This window comes from Gossypium raimondii, chromosome 11 (genome assembly GCF_025698545.1).
Source record: "Gossypium raimondii isolate GPD5lz chromosome 11, ASM2569854v1, whole genome shotgun sequence".
Classification (NCBI taxonomy): domain Eukaryota; kingdom Viridiplantae; phylum Streptophyta; class Magnoliopsida; order Malvales; family Malvaceae; genus Gossypium; species Gossypium raimondii.
Window position 1 is genome coordinate 58530117 of NC_068575.1, and position 17209 is coordinate 58547325.

General features: G+C 29.7%; 3 protein-coding genes and 1 long non-coding RNA gene across 4 annotated transcripts; 2 read left to right on the plus strand and 2 right to left on the minus strand.

The window, feature by feature from the left end:
• Positions 1-5068: 5068 nt before the first annotated feature.
• Positions 5069-6152, minus strand: LOC105801440 (uncharacterized). Its single transcript, XM_012632743.2, has 2 exons — positions 5939-6152; positions 5069-5852 (listed from the first exon to the last, which is right to left on the minus strand). Exons 1-2 carry the CDS (start codon positions 6086-6088, stop codon positions 5220-5222), a joined length of 783 nt encoding a protein of 260 aa, XP_012488197.1. The 5' UTR covers positions 6089-6152; the 3' UTR covers positions 5069-5219.
• A 1095-nt stretch (positions 6153-7247) lies between these two features.
• On the plus strand, positions 7248-7769 carry LOC105801439 (uncharacterized). The gene has a single exon (XM_012632742.2). The coding sequence runs from the start codon at positions 7248-7250 to the stop codon at positions 7686-7688; it is 441 nt and encodes a 146-aa protein (XP_012488196.2). The 3' UTR covers positions 7689-7769.
• Positions 7770-11168: 3399 nt separating this feature from the next.
• On the plus strand, positions 11169-13521 carry LOC128034513 (uncharacterized). The gene is made up of 3 exons (XR_008190563.1): positions 11169-11244; positions 12303-12386; positions 13173-13521. It is a non-coding gene; the product is annotated as an uncharacterized LOC128034513 (long non-coding RNA).
• Positions 13522-14762: 1241 nt separating this feature from the next.
• Positions 14763-15377, minus strand: LOC105801438 (nuclear transcription factor Y subunit B-7). Its single transcript, XM_012632741.2, has one exon. The coding sequence runs from the start codon at positions 15375-15377 to the stop codon at positions 14763-14765; it is 615 nt and encodes a 204-aa protein (XP_012488195.1).
• Positions 15378-17209: the final 1832 nt, after the last annotated feature.

Below are 17209 nucleotides of genomic sequence, written 5' to 3' on the forward strand. Positions count from 1 at the left end.
AGAACCGAAGAAAACGGAATTGGATAGGGGGAAGTTGAAAGTAATCGAGTAGTCGACTGTGTTCGTCGAAATTTGAGGTAAGTCGATGAGCTTTTAAATTTTGTTCAATTCATTGGTATATAGTAGATAGGTGATAAATGGAATTATTGAATGTATTAGAAGTCTTGGCCGATTGTATTTGTTGAAATAGGTAAGTTATTTGAGTTCAATTCAATTGATAATTAATGTCTGTAAGCCCGTACTAACCCTAGAAATGCATGGGATTTTCTGATAAGTGTTTTCGTGTAAGACCACGTCTAGGATGTTGGCATCGACTTGTGTTTTCGTGTAAGACCACGTCTGGGACGTTGGCATCAACTTGTGTTTTCATGTAAGACCACATCTGGGACGTTGGCATCGACTTGTGTTTTCTGTAAGACCCTGTCCGGGACAGCGGCGTCGATCCGTGATTACATGTAAGACCATGTTTGGGACGTTGGCATTGTACGAATCTTACGACTATTCTCGTATCCTATTTAATTTCAACCGATTCAACGGGCAATGTTAAAGGAAGACGGTTATATAATTGAAATATATGTGCAGGTATGTATTAGTTAAATAAATATATGGAAATAAGGTAAGTTATTCATTTGGAATTATATATAGTATGTTTGTACAAGTTTCGTATTATTATCGTTGTATATATGTGTATAATTCGGATTTTGGTTGATAACTATATTGTTAAAGGTAAAAGTTTTATATGCATTTTACAAGGACATAATCGGTTATTAAATTATATATATGTGGTTAAAGTGTGATATGTAATATATAATATTTTTGTATAATAAACTATGTGCCTTTAATTCTTACTAGTTAAATATTATTTATGCTTACAACTTACTAAGCTTTAAATAGCTTGTTGTATGTGTTTGTGTTTGTTTATCTTTGATTTATAGATTTTGAAGTCGTTACGAGCTTGGGGATCATCAGTAAAGCCTATCAAACTATCGACTAATTACGGTATCTTATAAGTTGAAATTTAATTTGGGGCTATGGCATGTATAGATTAGATTTTAAGTTTGCTTAATTCGAATGTGTATATACTAAAGCCATGCGAAAATGGCTTAATTAGCTTGTTGTGTTCGTTTTTGGGTGAATTATGGTTTAAGCATATTTTGGTTATGGTTAAGCATTTTATGGATGGTATTATATATGTGAATGTTACGTGTGACTTGTTTGAATTAGTAGTAAAGTGAATATATGATATGATTTATAAATAGTGAATATATGATATGATTTATAAATAGAAGTGTACTTGTAGATGTCGAGGTGAATTACTTTAGTATTATTGATAAAGTAAATGAATGTTTGCATATTCAATTGTGTATTGATTTGGATTTGTGGTTTGGATATGAAATTTCAAATGGTATGTTTAATTAGTGAGGTTGATTTTAAATGATAGTATATGTGTATATGTTTGATAAATTAATGTGATTACCGATAGTTATAAATTTGATATTTATTTTATAGCATGTAATAATATGGTATGGATTAAGTGATATATATATATATATATATATATATATATATATATATATATATATAAACCGGAAATGAAATGCTTAGTTTGTATGGTAATGTAATGAAATATAGACTTTGGAAGTGGTTTAAATATGAGCATTTGTGCGCATGCATTTAAATAGATAGTTCGATTATATGTATTTAAACAGGTAAATGATATGTCGTATATGCATTGGTATTGGATGATCAATTTGGTTAGTTTGATGTTAGATTTATTTTAGGCATATAATGCAATAGACAAATTGGTATTAGTTTAGCCACTTCAATTCGATTATTTAGTAAAGAAAATTTCTATGCCTGGGTTTGCATTCGGTTTTAAATAGGACAAATTAGTCTGATCACATGATTTTATTATAAGCCATGTATATTCGGCTATGGTAGGAGTTTGTGATAGGTAATTAAAAATGATGCAAATAGATTCGGATTTGTATTTTGATTATAAGATTTGTAAATGTTTGAATGTACTTGGATTATGGATCAAATGATATTAAATTGTATGTGTGTGAGTTTGTTAATGAATTTGATTAGTTTCTATATAGGTAGCCAAGTGGAAATGACCTATTTTTCTTTATGCTTGCATTCAGTTTGTTTAACCATGATTTATTCATTAATAGTTATGCTTGGTTTTGAAGCTTTTGTTAAATTTGATTAAAATGGTGTTTTAGTTTATGCATATTCGGTCATGGGTTAAATTCATGTTAGTTATTATATTTATTAGTATAAGAATATAATTTGTTATTCAAGTTGTATTTATATTTGATTAATTTATGTATAGGTTGAATAAGAATTTTGAGATTTAATAAATAGGTATAAGGAAATATTGTATTTTCAAATAGATTATATTTGTTTCATGTTTAATTCAAAAGTGTGGTTGACTATGAAATTTGATTAAGTGTTGTATTATCTTAATGAATATATATAATGTTTCTTGGAAATGGTAAGATTATATATTTGACTAAGAATAGTGAAATTTTAATTTATTCAAATTGAGAAAATGTACACCTTTATTATATTTGAATGGTTAGTCTATGTATTCAATTTAGAGGTGATCATGGGCCCTCAGAAAAAAATTTCGGCCCGTGTCCTAGGCCCGGGCCCGGTCCTGCTCGGCCCGAAATATGGGCCTAAAATTTTGTTTAGATCCGGCTTGGGAAAAAATTCTTAAGCCCGAGCCCGGCCCAGCCCGGCTCATTTTTTAATAAACACCGAAAATTTATTTTAAAAATAAAAAATAAAAAAACGTATTTTAAAAATATTTTAAAATTAAAAATTAAAAAATATATTTATTATATTCGAGCCGGGCTCGGGCCAAAAAGTGGTGCCCGAGGCCCGGTCTGTTTTCTAAACGGGCCTCGTTTTTTTGCCCAAACCCATATTTCTGGCCTATATTTTTACCCTAACCCTCCCATATTTCGAGCGGGCCGTCAGGCTGGGTCGGGCCGCCCTGCCCATGATCACCTCTAATTCAATTTGATTGTTAAGCATGCAAATTTGGTTTATTTGAATTGTTATATTTGATTTTGCTAAGCTAAATATATATAAAAACATAGTGCGTGATTCATTTTTTTTTAGTTTTACCATTTATTAATTAAAATTAGAATTAAACTTTTGGTTTGGTAATGTCTCGTAACCCCAATCCGGCGATGGTCACGGGTTAGAGGTGTTACAGTGCCTCCTTCATGTGGAAACGCCGATTGACTTTTATTTTTTGATCTCTGTATTTTTTCTTCTTCTTCTTTTTCTTTTTTACTTTGGTTTGTATTATTTTATCAACTTTTTTTAATTTGTTTCTGGTGAGTGAAAAGAAAACGGAGCAAGTGAAGACCGTTGAGACACCAACAATATTGAGAGAATTAGAGAAGCAACCACAAGGTCAAGCAGCAGCTTCACTAGACCATTCGAAGCAATCTCTAGTTACATTCGAGCTCCGATATTCGGCATCAGAACTTCCCACGCATACTGGTAATCAGAGCAAGTCACCTTTCCCCCTTCCTGTTTTTTAGTACAAAGAAGGTAGCGCAAGGTCGCCATGGAAATTTTTCAAGGAAGTTCTGATGCTCTCTCTGGATAGCAGAGTTGTCGTTGATGCCAAAAGAAGCCTTAAGCCCCACGAGATCCATGCGAATGCCTCCATATTATTTGCAAACCAATGCGAAGATGAGGTGGATGACAACAATAAACAATGGTAGCCACCAAGCATAATTGCAAGGCTTATGGGATTGGAACCGTTACTAGATTCAAATCCTGAACCAAACGAAAAAGCTCAAAATGATAAAATATAGGGGGTAATTGTATAATTTAACCTAAAATTTTTATTTGAAACGATGATTTAATGTGCCACATCAGCTTACCATTACACTGTTAACGATAATTAACAGCTTAGTGACTAAAATGTTACAACATGATAATGCAAGTGACTAAAACGTAACATTTTAAACATAAGTGACTAGAATGTAATTTGAGGCAAACAAAAATGATTATTTTGATAGTTTACCCAAAAGATAAATATCTCAATTGTTACAAAATGTTAAGGTTAAACTACAACTAAGGTCAGTAAACTTTACATTTTGGTCACTCAACTTTAAAAAGTTACAAGATAGTCACAGAATTATTCAAAAGTTTTCATTTAAGTCACTAAGTTGTTAAAATCATTGTTGTATGACCTTTTTTGTTCATACTGCTTGCACCAATTGAAAGCTCTCATTCCCTTCTCTTCTACAACTCAATTTTTTGTTTATGAAACAACTTTAAACGTCACAAACCTACGAACCAAAATCAAAATAGTTTTTTTCTTCAATTTCTGACACTGACAGTTGAGTCTACTTGGATCTAAGATATGTTATTCTACTCATCAATGGGTGGGGGTGGTGAAACAGTTAGCTCAATTAATATCTGAACCGAATTACCATTAACCGAAACCATAAAAATCTTAATCGTTAACTGAACCGAATTATTTTTCAAAATCTTTTAACCAATCAAAATAATTTCGGTTAATTCGAGCGATTAATCGAATTAACTAAAATTTTTACATGTTTATTTTTGCTTTGTTCAAATAAGTTTGAAACATGCAAAAATACCATTGCAATGTTATTTTTTCTCTGCTTTTAATTAAAAAAACAACAATTGACACAAAAACACTAATTTAAAATCATCGTAACAAACATTGAATTAAAAACAATAAAGTTTGAGACTTGAGTGATGAAATGAAAAAAAAGAGTTTGAAAATGAAGAAAAAATTCGAAAAAAGTCAAGAAGAATAGAAGATGTTCTATTGTCAAGCGGTGCCCGGTGCCCACCTAAACTTTATTTTGAGTTTGGCGATGGAAAGAAGAAGAAATAGGACTTCTTCGTTTTAATTTTTTTACTTTTCATTTATTTTGAGTTTAAAAATTAATACTCAATCAACAATTTTACCTATAATTAAGCCTAAATTATCATTTCTTGGTGTCTAATTAAAGTTTAGCTAATTATCATTTTATGAAAATAATTTTTTCACCTAATGAAATAATTTTCCTTAATTCAAAACCTTTTTTTCATAAATATTATTATTTTATTTATTTAATTCTTACTGATATATCAGAAACTATCTATTTTAAGACATAAGTAAACTATTTATCAGTAAACAGCTTAAGCTACAGTCTTATAATTCCCAAAGAAAATCATAGTTTGACTTTCCCTGCAAGCATAAAAGCCTTGTAAGCAATTGATCTAACCAAATTAGACCTACCCCATGCACTCTTCAATTCTTTCACAACATTTTCAGACAACAAATCAACGCCCTGATTTTTCGCTGTAACAACCGCCGACCAAGATCTCAACATTCTCAACAATCCCTCGAACGACAGTTTCTTAGGTATGTCCAACGCCAATGGCTGCCCTTCAGATCCCAAACCAACACTTTCAAATGGAAAAGGCAGTGTTTTATACCCATCAAAAACGTACTGAATGTTGGGGTTCCAATAAGGAAGCGTGGTGTCGTGGAACCGCTTCATTACGGGATCAAATGTTGGGCTAACGGCGATGTCGTTGTAGCACCAGATGGCGACGATACCGCCGGGCTTCCGTAGAAGTCTGGTTACCAGAGAGTAGAACTTTGGTAGATCGAACCAGTGAACTGCTTGAGCCACCGTGATTAAATCGACTGAGTTTTCACCTCCGATTGAAGATAGCAATTCCTCGTCGGAGATTGACAACGGAGTGTAGAGATATTTTACCTTTGGGTGCGGTATTGCGTGTTGTAATTGGGCTTCACTCACATCAGTGCCGATCACCTGCTCGTAATGCTCAGCAACCTGGAAAATTAAACATAAAAAAACATAACCTATTGGGTTTCTTTTACCCAGTAAAGTAATTTGGAAACTTGGGAAATAGTACTGACACCAATAGCAGCTTGACCATTGCCTGTGCCCACATCCCAAGCCAGAGAGCGGTGGAGAGTGCGAGCGGCAAGCATAGAATACCACTGGAAGGGATACGTTGGCCTTGCGTCTAAGTAAAGATCTGCTTGCTGGTCGAACAATCCTGCCATTTTTTCCCGATCTGCTGATTTGGGATTTGCTATCTTGAACTTGATGGCGTTTATGTACTTTGTTTATTGGAATTCAACTTTATTTATAATGAATTATTTGAATCCAACTATCTATGAAAAATTATTTTAATATTTTATTCTTGAATTTATTTGTTATCAAATTATTCTAAAATAAATGAAAAATTCAAACAGCAGTTGAGTCGGGCAAGTAATGTATAGATTATTAAAGGGATATTATAGTACGTGTAATTTGTTGGAGTTACATAGGCGTTTTTTAATTGTATAACACCGTCATTCCATTGAACAGATACTCTTTCACTCATACGAAAGCGAGACAATTATTTTCACCTAATTTAAAAAGGAAAAACAGTTTTTTAGGAAAATAAAATACCTTTTCTTCAAGCATATTTATTTTTAACCTAAGTAAAAATAAATTAATTTAATTTCTTTATTTTTTAATCTAATAAAATATTATGTCAATAATTTATACCTGATTTCAAAAAGACTGTGCCAATAATTTATACCTGATTTCAAAAAGACTGTGCCATATAGAAAAATTGAATTAAAATTAAATTTTAATATATATAAATACACCAAATTAAGGTTAATGTATAACATTATAAATCGTATCAAAATTTATGTATAAATTTAATATTTATCTCGAATATTTTATGATACTTTAAAATATAATTACAAAATGTTATCATTATTAATTTTTTTTAAAAAATATAGTTATTATCTTTCACGGACTTGATCATTTGGATTTGGGTTGACGGTCAAGCTTGGGAAGCCTAATGTTGAATTTAATAATTTTAAATATGTACGGTCTTAAAAAGGTGAGCATCAACCATATAACAAAAATATAAACCGAACACGTTGTCATTCTCTCTCTTAATCCACATTCCCACCTTGTAAATTTGACAAAAATGAACCATTTTTTACGTAAACAAATTTTTGAACATGCGTAACTTCGGAGAATCCCACCATAGTTCATCCAGCCTGCAACAACAACATAACAACCTAGGCAAAATCCCATCTCTAATGGGTCCTTTCGATCCCATTAGTCTAAAGCATGGTTCATCAGCACGACGGGGAGATACTCATATTTGTTTGTAATAATCATATATAATAATAATTCCTTTCTTTGTACATTTCTCAAATGTCTGAACCAGATCAAGTTGCTAGCTGCACTTACATATGGGCCATCGCTTGCATCTTGTTCATATGCGTCCTCGCCGGTGGCGGTTGCCTTTTGTGTTATATTTTCGTCCCCGAATTTCAATCCTCAAAATTGCTCCCTGTCCTTGGTTTTATCTTCATTAGCACGCCTTGGGTATTTTGGATCCTAACCGCAGTGTACAGGTTGATGTCGAGGGCATTCGGGTTCAGGATGGTATTTGGTTGCTTGTATGGTAATAACACCGCGAAAGTTGCTAGCGTCGGCGACGGCGATACAGCTAAAGACGTTAACGATATCGGAGATGCAAAGATTGTGGATGTGAATGTGAAATCTCTCGAGAATGAAGCTGATAGTGTTGGCCAAGAAAAAGAAAACAATGATAAGAATGAAAAGGCATTGGCCTCATCCATCGCAGCATGATGTAAAAAATATTTGGTGAACCATTTGCTAAATTTAATTCCAAAAAGGTTGGGTCTCTCAAGTCATTGATGATAACTTTTCACCTGGAATGAGTATTTTTTTCTTTGTTTCATGATTGTAGATAAATTATACCGAGGCTTTTTAAGATCCAAATTGTTGCTTCAATTCAATTCAATATAGAGCTAATTAGCCTTCTTTTGTTTATACAATCATAACTTGATGTTGGAATGAAAATGCACATTAGACCTAAGAAGAAGTTTAATCTTGTAATTTTATTAGCTAATACCATCTTTGATAATCGGTGTTTTAGAGGGTTGTCCCTTGCTAGATCAAACTTTCTCTTTGTTGTTTCTTTTTTAACTTGTTGGCCTTTCTCCGTCTCCTAGAGCAGTTCTAGAATAGGGTTTGACTTGGTTTCTCTTGCTTGTTTTGGTCCTGTGCATGTGCTCTTGGGGTTCCTCTTATACCATTCTACTTCTAGCCCCATGGCTCGATCCAATGCACAAGCCTGGATTTTCAGGTTTGTGGCTGACTTTCTTTAATGGTTGCCTAATGTTTTTTGTGATAGGAAGACGTCTAATGATTTTGGATGCTCTCTGACTTCATTTGACAGTTCTACTTTCTTTTCTGCGTCACAGTGATTGAGACAAGTTTTATTTATTTATTTATATTAATTTTAAGTATTTAATCAACAATTCAACAATTCAATTATAAAATTATAAAATAAATATACAAATAACGTTATATTATGAGCCTAATTTTTTATATAATAAATAAAAGTTTTATCATAATAAAACATATAATGTAACTAAAACTTCAAATAATTTTATGTAAATTTTAATAAATATATTTATTATATAATTTATTTTTGAAATTTCTATAAATTATATGATGAAAATATAACTAATTAAAGGTCTACCTATAAGCTAATAACTTTTAGTTGAAAAAATCTCTGTCCAAGTTAATTCATTTTTATTATCAATAAAATTGTGCTCTATAAATCTTTTCCTATCAATTTTTTTAACATTAATCTTATTATAGTTTCTTATCATATATGTTTTTTTTATACAATGCTTAGAACTATCCATAGCCCCCCTCCCGAACCTTTAAATAGGAGGATAATGCGTTTCAGTGCACTTAAACTCATGTCCTCCGGCCAATACCAATCGAGCTACGACTCAATCGACTTTCCTATCAAATTTTTAAAAATACAATTTTTCGATATGCATAGCTTGTTTCGGAATATTTACAGCATTCCTTTTGTATAAATATTTTTATTTATTTTTACAAAATTTCAACTTACTAAATTCATTTGCAAAAAGGGATCCTTAAAAAACTTTATTGAATAAAATAATATATTTGATATATGATTAGTCATATAATTGTGATTACATAGATACATTCTGTTCAATGTCCTTGATAAAAGGTATAAGAGCATTGATAGAACTAACTCATTGTTTTTTAGGCGAGTAATTGATGACATTACAATTTTTTCTTTTTGGAAGAAAGTATAAAATATTTAGGGAAGACGCATCTTTTTTAAAAATATTTTAATTTTTAAATTGAAAAATATGTTTGATAATTGACAATTTATTTTAAACATGAAACATGATCGGTACTTATTTTTCAATAATAGAAATAGAAGAAATAATTTTTTTGTATTTATATAAATTCAAAACAGGGTATTATAGATTTAATATAAGAAAATTATTAACAAAATATGCATTTCCATGAATTTGAACAAGGGATGATTTCATTTAAAATTAAAAATTTTTGTTTTTATCAGTACTACAAAACATTTTAGTGAAAACAATAAAAACAATTTTTATTATTTTTATTTTTATATATTTTATATTTTAAAATTTCAACCAAATATAATTTCTTCTATGTTTTTTTTCGAAAAATAAAAAAATGACCTCTATTTTATGAAACCAATGGAAGATTAAAATTTCCACAAAACTGTCTCTTTTTTTCTTTTCGAAATAATTTTATTAGTTCACTTAATATGTTTTATTAATAAATTTAGTTGATTATGTATAAAAATAGATAAAATTTATTAGAAATTCACGTATATGCATATGAAAATCACTATCTAGAACATAAAAGTGTATTTAAAAATAATATACAATAAATAATTAAATTAATTATGAAATATATACAACAGAGATAATAAAGTGTGCACAGTGGTGAAGCCAAGGGCTGGTAAATATTTCATTTAAGCCCTTTATAATTTATAAAATTTCAAATTAGTAATTGTAAAATTTTGGCCCAAAAATGATAAAAATTTGATTTGATCCTTTAAAATTATAAAGATATAGGCCATTAAAATGATGAAATTGCATTTTAACTATTGTAAAGATATACAATTTAATTCTGCCCCCAAAAAATTTTCGGCTTCTCCCTATGTGTGCATAATAAAATTAAAATGTATAAAAATATTAAAATAAAGCTTTAGTTTAGTGATAAGTTAAAGGTTTTATTGATGCAATTGATATAGGTTCAAATCCTGCCATATACATGTTTTTATTGAATTAAAAAAAAAGACTAAAGTGCCGTCAAATAACATAACTTGTTTTAATTACGAAATGATATTTTCGTAATTTTTCTAACCGAATTGAGGCGTAATTGATGAGTGACACTAACATAGTAAAAGGCTTAACAAATAATATAGAGTATTACAATAATAATAATAATATTCATTTATAAAATTCATTTATATTTTACGAAATATAAAAGACATAGAGTAGATGGTATGACATACTTATTTTTATTTATAAAATTCATTCTATTGTTTCAATTGGGTGCTATTTGAAATTCATCCCTATTTTATAAAAATTAAAAGTTAAAAGTTATATTTTACGAAAATTGGAAGGTCAGTGCAATTGGTGATAAACACATAAACTTAATCCGCTATTTTTTTAATTAATTTATTACATATAATGTAATGGCCCAAATTCAAAATTATCGGAATAGTGGTTTCGTAACCACAAATTCAATTTAAAGAGAAATTTATTTTAATATTTTGCATGAATATTGATATGATAGGAAAAATCGTATGAAAATATCGATAGAAAAATTTTCTTGATTAAGCGGTTAGTTAGAAAAGAAATTATTGAAGAAATTAGGTAAAAATAAGATATCGAGACTTCAATCTCGTAAAACCGAGTCAAAAATATTTTTATAAATATTTATGAAGTGTTAGTAATATGGTATTAAAATTTTGTTAGAAAATTTTAATGTTTGGGTAGTCGATTAAGTAAAAAGGACTAAATTGAAAAAGGTGTAAAAGTTACTAGAGGAATTAAATAGCTCAATTGTGAAATGAGGAGGGACATAAATTGAAATAACCCCAAAAGGAGATATTTTGGGCGACATACGCTGAGAAAAATCAGGAGAATTGAAGAAATAAGGGTAAAATTGGAATATCACAAAATTTGCTTTAAGAGTTAGGACTAAAGTGGAATTATCTAGATTCCTCTTTATTTTTCTGCATTCCCATCAGCCAAAAACGTCCTAAGGGTTTCTTCAAGCTGGTTTTTCATAATTTTTGCACCAAGTGAGTTAATTCTTGCCTTTTTCTTGTAATTTTTGTGTTTCTAAGACTTTTACAACTAGGTCCTATTACTAAATTCATTAGTTTTTGATTTTATGAATGAATTTGAAAGTTGCTATGAATATGTGCTGGAATTTTATGATGAAATAGGATGAAATTGAAGCTTTAATTTGTTTGTGAGATGATTTTATTAGGTAATTCCAATAGAAATTGATTTGTAGGACCTAACTGTGAAAAAGTTTGGAATTAAAGTTTAGTGCTGAAATTATGATTTCCAAAGGTTATAAGGTAGTTTAAAGTGATATAATAAAGTGTTGATTGAGAAAAATCAGCTCAATTGAGAGGTTAATTGAGCAGGGACGAAATTATCATATTTGAAAGTTTAAGGGAAAAATGGTAATTAACACCATGCACTAAAACAGTTTTGGACAGCAGCAGTATTCTAACTTTGAAAAATCACCAAAAATTGTAGATATCGAATTAGAGGATGAATAAAATATGAAATTAAAGCTTATTGAGTCTAGTTTCTTATAAAAGAAACAGTGTAAGCAATGGAATTGTAAATCATGAGATATAATAGATTTTGTGAGACAAGGTCAGTATGAATTCGGGTTCCCCTGTTCTGACTTTGGAAAATCATTAAAAATTGTACAAAAATTATTATGAGTTATAATTTATATGCTTAGAATCCTTAATGAGTCTATTTTCTGAAGAAATAAAGGGAAGCATCATCCTAATTCTGTACAGTGAGATAATTAATTTTTAGTGAAGAGGGATAAGAACTGTCATACAGTGAAACAGGGGAAACTTTAAGGAATAAACTGTACTTATTGGATAAACCAAAAATTCTGAAATTTTTATGGTAAGAAGATATGTGAGTCTAGTTTCAGGGAAAATTAACGGATCTTAATTTGGAGTTCTGTAGCTCAAGATATATATAATTTAGTGACTGTGACTCAGTGAGGCAGCTTTGAATGCACTATAAATAATAATGGAATTGTAGAGAAAGTTACATATGAACATGAAATGTATTAGATTAATGATTAAATTTATTTATTTAGATCCGGAAAATTTAAATACGAAGCAAGATCGAGGAAAAGAAAAAGTTCGGGATTAGTAGATTTTTTTTACGAACAAGTGTCGAGGTAAGTTCGTGTAACTTGAATTATATTCATAAATGCTTGAAATGTTTGTTATTGAGGTGAATATGATTTGGATGTTTATTGTATGATAACTGATGAAGTATTGATATTCTGGATGAAAAGAGGAAATAAATCTCGGTTGAATGAAAGGAAAATTTGATAGATCTCTGAAAGGGAATTGACGGTAAAAAGGATCTAGCCCGGACGGGTGATCCTATCCTGATATAGCCCTCCAAGAATATGTGGAAAATGGATTTAGCCGGACGGGTAATCCGAATTAGGTCTGAATTTAGCTTTGGACTGGTAATTGGATCCAAGCTCATTAGAGTAATTGTCGTTGCAGGGATTTAGCTTGACCGGTAATCCCGACAATACTCGTGAGTTTATATTCTGAGGATTTAGCTTTGACTGGTAATCTCATTGTAAGGATGAGGTTCATGAGTGTGCTCTCTGAAATGGAAATGTCGACATGAATATGAATTGACGGACCGGATTTGTACACTTAGGTGTACCCTGGATATCCATCGAAATTCCAAGTAGTTCAACGGGATAAATATGGAAAATAACAAGGAAATGGAAATCATGGAATTGATGAGCTCATCAATCATTTATCTTTGTAATGAATTTGTATGAGGTTGAGTTTGTATGTGATAGATATATGTTTATGTGAATTGGATGTGTGCTTGTGTTATTAAATGATGGATGTATAAGTATGGTAAGTATAATTTACATTGCATGAACTTACTAAGCACAAAGTGCTTACCCTGTTTCTTTTTCCCCTGTTTGTAGAGTTAAGAGCTCGGAGGTCGGATTTGGTCGGAGACACATCACACTATCAATCTCGAGATCTCGGTACATAAAGGAACTTTATTTTGGAAATCAATGGCATGTATAAGCTAGTAAATTAGATGTTAATGTGAAATGAATGTATGGTTAGCCATTGGTATGGCTAACAAATTTTGGTTTTGGTATGTGATGAAATTATCTTATGAATATGATAAATCTATCTTGAAAAAAAAAATTCGGTAAAATCTGGTAATGCCTCATACTCTATTTCGGCGACGAATACGGGTAGGGGGTATTACATATAAATTGATAAATTATTATTATTTATTTATTTTGCGCATATAAATTTCTAAACCGGTGATTTATAGATCAATAATTTATCGCAAAAGTTTAATATGATAATCTTTATCATATTAGACTAAATTCTCAATTTTCATAATAAATTTCAATTTTGACCCATTAAAATTGAGGATTAATTTTTTATTTCTGTAAAATTAAAAGATGAAATTCATATGGTTAAGTTCTTAGTTTATTAAGATAAACACATGGGAACAAAAATATTTAGATATTTATATATAACATTTCATAATAATTACTTTTTAGACACCCACGGGTGAATATAATATTTATGTACAAAATTTAGTTTTATAAATAATTATAGTTTAAAAAGAGTGAGTTATTGATGAGAAGCTATATATATAATTATATTTTATTTATATATATATATTCTCTTCTTTAATTTACAAATTTAGTATTATTATATTTTCAATAGTATTACTTTATCGGGCTCGTTCTTAATATTTTTGGAGCCCTAAGCGAAACAATAATTTGTGCCCTTTTAAAAAAATTATAAAATGTAATACAATAAAAGTTGAAAAAATTTTGGGTCCTAAGAGATGAAATATTTATGGTGAAAAATTGAAAGCTCTAGGCATGCTAGGCATTTAATTAATTTATTTTAGTCTGAATTTTGTTTCCACGTTAAAAGCTGAAAAAATGTTTTTTGGGGCCCTTTCCAACCCTGAACCCTAGGCGGCTGCACTCTCAAATAACTCCTAGGGGTCAGACCTGTACTTGATTTGTGACATCAAATTAAATTATAAATTTATAATAACAAAAAAAAGATCTATATATTATTTTATTTTGATGAATTACAATAACAAAGCAAAACCCAAACAACCAACGCGACTAGCGGGATTCAAACTTAGACCACACCTGAAGCGATGAACACCCTTAACCATTAGGACATCACATAAGTTCAAAGTCTATATATGTATTTATGAATTAAGATCTACTGCATTTGGATTACACAAACAAAATTAATTACCTTATTATCATATTTCATATCATTTGATTTTGGTACATGACGTTACTCAAATTCATTTGAAGAGAGAAAAGAAAAACTCTTTTTTTTTTGGTCAAATAAAGAGATGAGTTGATTAAATTACTCGAAAACATATAAAGTTAGTAATATATTACAAAGCAAATAGTAAACAAATGTATATATGAAATTAATTTAACATCGCAGTGGATTAAAAAAGAAGAAAAAAAAAATCAACTGTTCTTACCAATGTCCCACTGAATCAAATCTGGCTACTGTAATTGCTTTTGAAAGGAATTGGAGGAGAAAGGCAAGGAAAATGGTTGATCCGAAGGAACAAAAGAAGGGTAAACATTTATTGAAGAATATACATTGTTATTACTATTAGTATTAATATTAATATTGTTATTGTTGTTGAAAACTATATTTTGTTCATATTCCGAATGTTGTCGCCTTTGGTCCGATCTTTGTTGCTTTGGGAAAATAAGCTTCTCCCCTTCCATCTCTCTATATTTGCTTAAGTACAATTTCAAGGGTCCTACGTATTCCTCAAACCCTAATGTGGTGATTGCCCATATGATATCATCTCCATTGATGGTCTTCCTTTTCTCTCTTTGGCATTTGTCCGATGCCTCCCCTGTCACGAAGCTGATGAATTCCGACACGCATTCTTGAATCGTTTCTTTCGCGTCTTTGGAGATCTTACCATTGCTGGGGATAACTTTTTTCAGAATCCGGCTGACGTTTGCTATGGGAAGGAAACGGTCTTGTTCTTTATTGTTGTTGTTCTGATTGTGATTGCTATCACTACATGCTACATGTGGGCTTTCGGGGCTTCCTTTGTTAGGCACATGTGTCACGTTTCCATGCTTAATTTCATCTTCCATTTCTTTCTCTCTTTTTTATTTTTTATTTTTTAAGTGATTAATATCTCTTGCAATGGTTAAAAAATTATTAAGAGACAATAATTGGATAGAAGCATGAGATGTTTTGGGATTTTTATTTTGGGTGAAAATAGATGGAAACATTTGCATAAAAGTAGGCTGTTGAAGCTGAACCTGAAAAAAAAAAGGCCTTATTTTAAACCGAATGAGTCCCCGGGACTCGCTCCGGCGAAGTTGTTATGAGGCTTGACCGTATCTCCTTAACTAACATTTTCGTTTTCAGTTTAAAATTTGAACATGTTTTTATTTATTTTTTATTTTTCAAAAACCATTTAAAGATATATGGTAAAATTTTAACTCACTTTTGAAATTAAAACTTTTAACGGCCAATATACCAAATAATTATTTTTAATTTTTTTTAGTAAGATTGAAGTTTTATGAATAAAAATTTCATATTCAAATCTCATCATGCATAAATATAATATTTAGATTTATTTCCAAGTATTGTCTACATTTATTTCATTTATCAGGATATCTATTACAAACAAGTTGATTGTTGAGGTGGTAGCTACCAACGTTGCTTCTATAGAGGTAAAAACAAAAGTTTGAACCTTAGAAAATGCAGTTACTGAGGGGATTTTACCCTTAAAAGTTCCGGATCCGACAACAGTTAATTTTAAGTTCAATGTAACTTGGGACACCCTTTTCTTTTAGAAAACTATAAGTTATTAATTTTGTATTAGAATGTGTTTGAACGAGTGTCATTTCTTTCAAAAAAAAAAATTCAAATTTCCAGAAAGTAATTTACTTATTTAGATAAAAATAATGGAGGATTTTAAAATTATCATCGGAGAAAACAGCTAGAAACTACGTTGGTGGCAGGTCGGGTTACGAAAAAGGAAGAAAGTTAAAGAGAATAAAAGGGAAAAGTTAAAATTTTATTAGCTATACAAATTTCAATTTGATTTAAAATTGATAAAGTGATAAAATTTAGGGTTACGTCATATTATCGTTGGGTTATCGATTAAGTAATCATAACGTAATAAATTAATAACGTTAATAAAATTTTAAAGTTTGGTGGCCAAACATAAATTTGTTCAAATATATGTGACTAATTTTATAGCTAGCCTTAAAATTTATAAAATAATTATTTATTGAAACAATAAAACTACAATTGTTAATATTTTGAATTGATGAATTGTGAAATATCAGGATTTTAAAATGTTCAAAATGTTAAAATTTCTCATTCAAATATACTACTAAAAATTAGAAAAAAATTATAGCGAAAATAACCTCGACCTCTCTACCAAGAAAATCCAATATTTAAATCAACCACAACCAATCATCAACGATTGCAAAATCAATCTGGGTGTGAATTTTGTGTTTTTTTTTGTCATTATGATTTTAAATTGTTCTTTTAGTGAATTTTTAGGTTTTTTTAAAGGTTTGTGAAGTTAATACAATGGAAGAAGGAAATAATAATAAAGTCAATCTTTTATATAATAATTCTATTTATCTGTTAAAATTCTGAATATTATAAATAGGTAGTAGTTATATCGCCTATATGATTTAGATTATATTTGATTTTATAATATTCATATTAAAAAATACAAAATGTATTAATAATTAGTTTGCATACTCGTGTAATGCATAGATTAATAATGATTGTCCATGTAATTATATTTTAAAGAATAAAACAAATGTAAATATATTCTTAAGCTAAAAATTGATAATACATATTAGAGGTATATATAATCGATAATTCATAATATAAAATATATGTTTTATTCTTAAATTTGAAAATTTTTCATTAAAAAATTATAGTAAATAAATAT